Below are 8,358 nucleotides of genomic sequence, written 5' to 3' on the forward strand. Positions count from 1 at the left end.
GGTCATGGTAGCGCGCGCCTGTAGTTCCAGCTACTTGGAAGGATGAGGCGGAAGGATCGCCGGAGCCCAGCAGGTCGAGGCTGCGGTGGCCGGGAGCGGCCACTGCGCTCCATTCTGGGTGACAGAGTGAGACTCCAACTCAAAAAAAAAAGAAAGAAAGAAAGAAGAAATAAAAAAGAAACTGTCATCAGGCACAGTGACTCACGCCTGTAATCCCAGCACTTTGGGAGGCAGAGATGAGAGGATTGACTGAGCCCGCAGGTTTGAGATCAGCCTGGTCAACTTGGCGAGACCTTGCCTCTACAATAAATCAAAAAATTAGCCGGACATGGTGTGCACACCTGTAATTCCAGCTACTCGGAAGGCTGAGGTGGAAGGATCGCCGGAGCCCAGCAGGTCGAGGATGCAGTGACTGGGAGCGTGCCTCTGCACTCCAGCCTGGGTTACAGAGTGAGAATCGGACTCAAAAAAAAAAAAGGAAAGAAACTGTCTTCCAAGGAGGCTGTACCCATTTGCATTCCCACCAGCCAGGAATGAGTTTTACTGTTGCTCCACATCCTTGTCAACCTTTGGTGTTATCAGGGTTCTAAACTTTAGTCATCCTAACAAGCGTGCAGTGTTTTCCATTTTGTTTGAGTTTATACTTCCCTGATAACAGGATGTTGAACATCTTTTCACATGCCACCTTCCCTCTGTATACTTTCTTTGGTGGTATATTGGTTCAGGCCTTTTGCCCATTTTTGAGTCAGGTTGTTCATTTTCTTATCTTTGTATATTTTGGGTAACAATCTTTTGTCAGATATTCATTTTGCAAATATTTTCTCCCAACCTATAGCTTACCTTCTCATTCTCTTCACAGTATCTTTCACAGAGCAGAAGTTTTTTGTTTTTGTTTTTTGTTGTTTTTGTTTTTGTTTTTTGAGTTGGAGTCTCTTATCGCCCAGGCTGGAGTGCAATGGCATGCTCCCAGCCACCACAGTGTCATGCTCCTGGCCATCGCAGCATCTACCTGCTGGGCTCAGGCGATCCTTCCATCTCAGCCTTCCAAGTAGCAGGAACTAGAGGTGCGCGCTACCACACCCAGCTAATTTTTTGATTTATGGTAAAAACGAGGTCTCACCATGTTGTGCAGGCTGGTCTTGAACCTGCAGGCTCAGGCAATTCTCTCACCTTGGCCTCCCAAAGGGCTGGGATTATAGCCTTGAGCCACCAAGCCTGACCAGAAGTTTTTAGTTTTAGTGAAACCAGCTTTTCATATCTTTTTTTCATGCCTTTGTTGTTGTATCTAAAAAGTCATTGCCATGTGCAAGGTCATCTGAATTTTCTCCTATTGTCTTCTAGGAGTTTCATAGTCTTATGTTTTACATTCAGATCTCTGATCCATTTTGAATTGACTTTTTTGTGAAGGGTGTAAGGTTTGTATCTAGGGTTTTTCTTTTTTCTTTTTTCTTTTCTTTTTTTTTTGAGTTGAAGTCTCACTCTGTTGTCCCGGGCTGGAGTGCAGTGGCACACTCACGGCTACCATAGCCTTGACCTGCTAGTCTTAGGCGATCCTTCCATCTCAGCCTTCCAAGTAGCTGGAACCATGGGCATATGCCACCACGCCCAGCTAATTTTTAATTATGTATTTATTGTAAAGACGAGGTCTCGCCAAGTTGCCCGGGCTGATCTTGAATCCCAGGTCTCAGGCAATCCTCTCGCCTTGGTCTCCCAAGGTGCTAGGATTACAGGCAATGAGCCACCATGCCCAGCCTAGGTTATTTTCTATTGCATGTGGATGTCCAGTTGTTCCAGAACCACTTCTTTTTTCTTTTCTTTATTTTTTTTTCTTTCTTTTGCTCTCTCTCTCTCTCTTTTGGGGGTGGGAGCAGTCAGCATCTCACTCTATCGCCCAGGCTGGAGTACAGTGGTACACTCATTGCCACCACAGCCTCAACCTGCTGGGCTCTGGCAATCCTTCTGCCTCAGCCTTCCAAGTAACTGGAACCACAGGCACATGCCACTACACCTGGCAATTTTTTGATTTATTAGAAACGAGGTCTCACCAAGTTGCCCAGATTGGTCTCAAATTCCTGGGCTCAGACAATCCTCTTGCCTCCACCTCTCCAAGTGCTGAGATTACAGGTGTGAGCCACCAGACCCAGCTTCCAGCACCACTTGTTGAAAAGACTATCTTTGCCCCATTGTCTTGTTTTTGCTCTTTTGTCAAAGACAGTTGACTGTATCTATGTGGATCTGTTTCTGGACTCTGCATTCTGTTCTATTGATCTATTTGTCTATCCTTCCACCAGCACTGCTCTTTCTTGATTATTGTAGCTTTATAGTTAAGTCTAGAAGTCAGGTAATGTCAATCTTCAAACTTTGTTCTCCTTCAATATTGAGTTGGCTGTTCTGATTTTGTTGCGATTCCATAAAAACTTTAGAATCAGTTTGCTGAAATCCACAAAATTAAATGCTGAGAATCTATTTATAAAGTTGGGAAGAACTGACATCTTTACACTATTGAATCTTCTTTTCTGTGAGCATGGACTATCTCTCTATTTATTTAATGCCTCTTTCTTATTTATTTTATCAGAGTTTTGTCACTTTCCTCATCTAGATCTTGTACATATTTTATTCAATTTGCACCTAAGTATTTAATTTGGGGGCATGCTAATGTAAATGGTAATATATTTCTAACTTCAAATTCTACATGTTCATTGCTGGTATTAGGAAAGCAATTGATTTTTGTTTATTAACCTTTAACCTGAAACCTTGCTTTGATCACTTATTAGTTCCAGGATGGGGGAGATTGTTGATTATTTTGGATTTTCTACATAGATGGTCATGTCATCTGTAAATAGACAGTTTTATTTCTTTGTTCCCAATCAGCATACCGTTTAACTCCCTTTCTTATCTTATTGCATTATCTAGGAATTCACATATAATGTTGAATAGAAGTGGTAAGAGGGGACATGCTTGCCTTGAACCTGACCTTAGCGGGAAAACTTCTAGTTCCTATCATTTAGTATGATGTTAACTATAGGTCTTTTTGCAGATATTCTTTGTCAGGTTAAGGAAGTTACTCTCTATTTCTAATTTGCTGAGTTTTTATAATGAAGGGGTGTTGGATTTCGGTGCATGTTTTTTCTGTGTCTGTTGATATGATCAGGTGATTTTTCTTCTTTAGTCTAGTGATATGATGGATTCCACTAATTGATTTTCTAGCATTGAACCATCCTTGAATACCTGGGGAACATCCCCCTCACTTCTGTTACTGAGTGAAGCACCACATAGCTTCCAAAGACCCTGGTGCCACCCCTGTACTGACACTAATACCCCTGTGGCTCCCTCACACCTCTTTCCTATAGTACTGCAGAATCCCAGGTCAGGGGTGGAGTCCAATTTGTATCCCCAGAACCAGGATGAGGGCCTGGCACAAAGGGGCTCTCAGTAAGTATTTGTGGCAGGTCGTGGGGCCCATATGTTGCCACCCCACTCACACACCCAAACAAAATTGACCCAGGAGATGGCAATGCTCTTCCTGACTCAGGCCGCCAATTTGGAGAACTCTCTGCTTCCCTCAATAGGATTCTTTCCGTCACTTCAGAGCAGGGGCCCATGATCTCAACACCTTTCTCTTCCTCTGGTGTTCCAGGGTCCTGCCTTCAGGTTCCACCCACTTGCACTAGGGGTTGCTCAGACTTTATTCAACCACGCAGAGGGCCGGGCATGTTGGGACTACCCTACTGGATCAACATCCCCTTTGGTGAAGTCCAGACTCCGTGGTGGAGCCTCCATCCAGCTCCCACGTTGACTCCAGCCGCATTCAGTCTCACCTCCTGTCACCTTCCTACCCCAACTCCAGCCCTTACGTTAAGCTCTGGCTACAACAGACAACACACCAACAGGTGGCGCTTTCATACTACAAATACCTCCGGAGGGCCCTTTGTGCCAGGCCCTAATCCTGGTTCTGGAGATACGAGGCAAATTGGACCCAGTCCCGGACTTGGCATCCTGCAGTGCTCGAGGAAAGAGATGTGGGTGAGCTACCGGGGTTCAGCACCAGCATAGCGGTGGCATCAGGGCCTTTGGAAGCTCTGCAGTCTCAGGCCTCCAGGTCTCTGTTCCTTCTTTTTTTTTTCACATGAAAAGATACTTTTATCAAACTTCGAGTCTGAGAACATACAAATGTTTCTTTTATCATGTCTACAGTAATTGTCTATGCTTTTTCATTTAACTGTTGTTAAAAATTCCACAAATTCTCATTATTTCTCCTGTCTCAGCTATAGTGCAATGACTGGGAAGAAGAAGGTTGGTTAAATTAACCCCCTAAGCCAGGCTCGGTGGCTCAGCCTGTAATCCCAGCACTTTGGGAGGCTGAGGTGAGTGGATTGCCTGAGCCCGCGGGTTTGAGACCCGCCTGGCCAACTTGGTGAGACCTCATCTCTACAATAAAATCAAAAATTAGCTGGGCATGGTAGTGTGCACCTGTAGTTCCAGCTACTTGGAAGGCTGAGGCAGAAGGATCGCCGGAGCCCGGCAGGTCGAGGCTGTGGTGGCCGGGAGCGGCCACTGCACTCCAGTCTGGGTGACAGAGTGAGACTCCAACTCAAAAAATAAAAATAAAAACAAAAAATGAAGCCGGGCTCGGTGGCTCAGCCTGTAATCCTGCGCCTTTGGGAGGCTGAGGTGAGTGGATTGCCTGAGCCCGTGGGTTCGAGACCCGCCTGGGCAGGGAGACCTCATCTCTACAATAAATCAAAAAAATCAGCCGGGCATGGTAACACATGCCTGTAATTCCAGCTACTGGGAAGGCTGAGGCGGAAGGATCGCCGGAGCCCAGCAAGCGAGGCTGCGGTGGCCAGGAGCGGCCACCACACTCCAGTCTGGGCGACCGAGTGAGACTCCAACTCAAAAAAAAAAAAAATAAAATAAAATAATAAATAAATAAATAATAAATTAACCCCCTAAGCGGTTTTCTGCCGTCCCTTCTTTCCAATCAGAGGTTTGTGGATGTGAGGAATCACACTACCCCCAGCTATGGTAGCCTTGATGAGAGAATCTGACTCTCCATCACCACGGATTGCAAGCTGCAAGTGACGCGGGTTGATATGCTTGACTTTGAGATCCTTGGAAGCATTACCTGCCAGCTCCATCACTTCAACAGTGAGGTACTCTAGAATCGCGGCACTATACACGGCAGCAGTGGCACCCACCCGTTCATGGCTTGTGGTACGAGTCTTCAAGTATCTGTGGATGCGGCCCACAGGAAACTGGAACCCAGCTCTCTGTGAGTGAGACACTGCCTTAGCCTTGGTCTTTCCACTGTCCTTTCCAGCTTTGCCTCCAGCCATGATCTCGACGCCGACTCTGCCACTGCTCTCACAACACTGACCCTGTTCCTTCTCTTCTACGCTCCTTTCAGAATGTTCTCAATGGATCCTTGGCACAGCAAACTCCTATTCATCCTGCAATTTCCAGCTCAAATGTTCCTGCTTTGTTGGTTGCACCTTCTGTCCCTAAGTGCTCCTTCATCTTTGCTTGCACTTGGTGCACACTCCAAGACCCATCTTCAGTGCACACTATGCTGGATGTTCCTGACCCAAGACCCACCTTCAGTGCACACTATGCTGGATGTTCCTGAACCCAAGTGCAGCCCCCTGGGATAGCAAGATGCCAGCATCCCTTTGTGACCATATCCCACCAGACAGCCTGAGTTTCTGATTTTACCTACAGCTGCATCCTCCAAACCATCCTCTGTTATGGGCCAGTTCTAGTGTCCTCTCATCTCTGCTCCAAACACTTTTTTTGTGTTGGAGTCTTACTCCATCACCCAGGCTGGAGTGCAGTGTCACACTCATAGCCACACCAGCATTGGACTGCTGGACTCTGGCAACCCTTCTGCCTCAGCCTTCCAAGTAACCGGAACTGCAGGCATGTGCTACCACACCCAGTTAATTTTTTTTATTATTTATTGTAGGGATGAGGTCTTGCCAAGTTGCCCGAGCTGATCTCGAGCCCACGGGCTCAGGCAATCCACTTGCCTCACCCTCCCAAAGTGTTGAGATTACAAACTGAGCCATCGAGTCTAGCCTGCTGCAAGCACTTTAATCACCAGCCTTCACCCAGGACTGCCCTATCACCATTTAGAATAGAAACTCTTGAAAGCAGGCAGTGGCACTGGGATGTCAGGAGACCTGGAAGGGCTGCTCTGTATGATTGGGCAGGTGGTTCACATCGCACATCGAAGGGAGTGCCATTCACATCATGAACACTGTAGATTTGTACATTTTGAATGCCAATTTCCTAATAATCAAGGTTCTTGAGGAAGGAACACCTTTTTCTAATTCTCAGGAAGGAGTCTCCGGTCCCACAATGGTCTGGGACTTGAGGTGGCCAAGGTTGGAGTGAGCTGGCTGCCTGGTGTACTGGACAATACGAGGACACTGGGTCGTGCAGAGACAAGGGCGGGCGGGGAGGCAGAGTGTGGTTCCAGATGCAACCGCTGCCCTGGGGTTCTCTCTGTACTGTACTTTCTGCTCTTGATATCGCCCATTGGGCCAAATGCAACCAGCTACTGATTAACAGAGGCCTCTGGGCACTGCATGGCTTTTCCAATGAACTGTAAGTGTGTAAACTTTTCAAAGTCAAATATAGGTCAAGAGGCATCTAGCACAGAGGTTAAAAGCAAGGCTTGCCAGCCGCAATGGCTCACGCCTGTAATCCTAGCATTTTGGAAGGTGAAGGCAAGAGGATTGCTGAGCCCACGGGTTTGAGACCAGCCTGGGCAACTTGGCAAGACTTCATCTTTAAAATACATTTTAGGCCGGGCTCAGTGGCTTAGCCTGTAATTCCAGCACTTTGGGAGGCCGAGGCCAGTGGATTGCCTGAGCCCAGGGTTTGAGACCCGCCTGGGCAACTTAGAGAGACCGCATCTCTACAATAAAATCAAAAATTAGCCGGGCGTGGTAGCACGCGCCTGTAGTTCCAGCTACTTGGAAGGCTGAGGCAGAAGGATTGCTGGAGCCCAGCCGGTCGAGGCTGTGGTGACTGGGAGCAGCCACTGCACTCCAGTCTGGGTGACAGAGTGAGACTCCAACTCAAAAAAAAAAAATATATATATATATATATATATATATATATATATATATATATAAAATTTTTAAAATTAGCTGGATGTGGTGGCAGGCATCTGTGGTTCCAGCTACTTGGAAGGCTGAAGTGGAAGGATGGAAGGATCACCTGAGCCCAGCAGGTCGACACTGGGGTGGCCATGAATGTGCCACTGCACTCCAACCTGGGCGACAGAGTGAGACTCTGACTCAAAAAAGTAAAAATAAAAGAGCAAGGCTTGCAGCGTGGGATGTGACGGCAGCCCCAGCTGTCCATGACCTTGGACAAGTTAGCTAATTTCTCAACTTCCTCACTGCATGGTCCTATTGAGAAGAAGAGATACGATTTGGCACGTAAATCACTTAGTACAGTAAACCTTGATACCAGAAACCACTTAAGAATAAAACAATAGACCCGGCTCAGTGGCTCAGCCTGTAATCCCAGCACTTTGGGAGGCTGAGGTGAGTGGATTGCCTGAGCCTGAGGGTTTGAGACCAGCCCAAGCAACTTGGCGAGACCTCGTCTCTACAATAAATCAAAAATTAGCCGGACGTGGTAGCACACTCCTGTAGTTCCGGCTACTTGGAAGGCTGAGGCGGAAGGATCACCTGAGCCCAGCAGGTCGACGCTGGAGTGGCCGTGAGCATGCCATTGCACTCCAGCCTGGGTGGCGTGTAGTAAGATTCTGACGCAAAAAAAAAGCCGGGCTCGATGGCTCAGCCTGTAATCCCGCGCCTTTGAGAGGCTGAGGTGAGTGGATTGCTTGAGCCCGAGGGTTCGAGACCTGCCTGGGCAACTTGGTGAGACCTCATTTCTACAATAAATCAAAATGAGCCGGGCGTGGTAGCACGCGCCTGGAGTTCCAGCTACTTGGAAGGCTGAGGCGGGAGGATCGCCGGAGCCCAGCAGGTCGAGGCTGCGGTGGCCGGGAGCAGCCACTGCACTCCAGTCTGGGTGACAGAGTGAGACTCCAACTCAAAAAAAAAAAAAGAAAACAATGATGAGAGGGAGTTGCCAGCAGCACCAGGATTGACCGACCGACCCATCCTTAGGGCCCGGGAGGCACAGGGCTCTGATGCTTGTAGGATTTCATGAAAATGTTTTAACTTCTTTATAAAATCAGGAGAAAAAAATGAATGTATGATAAGTATATCATAATATATTCAGTTTGGATTATATTCATCTTTAAGCCAATGTAGTTTTAAAATATAATTTTTTTTTTTTTTGAGTTGGAGTCTCATTCTGCCACCCAGACTGGAGTGC

The 8,358-nt window shown here is 47.2% G+C and overlaps 1 protein-coding gene across 2 annotated transcripts; it reads right to left on the reverse strand.

The window, feature by feature from the left end:
• Positions 1 to 4,949: 4,949 nt before the first annotated feature.
• LOC103274440 (histone H2A.V-like) lies at positions 4,950 to 5,358 on the reverse strand. 2 transcript variants are annotated; one of them, XM_021719508.1, is made up of 2 exons: positions 5,250 to 5,336; positions 4,950 to 5,156 (listed from the first exon to the last, which is right to left on the reverse strand). In XM_021719508.1, exons 1-2 carry the CDS (start codon positions 5,334 to 5,336, stop codon positions 4,950 to 4,952), a joined length of 294 nt encoding a protein of 97 aa, XP_021575183.1. The 2 variants fall into 2 exon arrangements, with proteins under 2 accessions (XP_021575183.1, XP_008070073.1); XM_008071882.1 differs by having other exon boundaries at positions 4,950 to 5,358.
• Between the last annotated feature and the right edge of the window lie 3,000 nt (positions 5,359 to 8,358).

Source organism: Carlito syrichta, unplaced genomic scaffold, assembly GCF_000164805.1.
Source record: "Carlito syrichta isolate Samal-C Ts95f unplaced genomic scaffold, Tarsius_syrichta-2.0.1 Scaffold314775, whole genome shotgun sequence".
Classification (NCBI taxonomy): domain Eukaryota; kingdom Metazoa; phylum Chordata; class Mammalia; order Primates; family Tarsiidae; genus Carlito; species Carlito syrichta.

Coding starts and splice junctions, on each gene's coding strand:
- LOC103274440 (XM_008071882.1), bottom strand. CDS start 5,336: ATGGCTGGAGGCAAAGCTGGAAAGGACAGTGGAAAGACCAAGGCTAAG.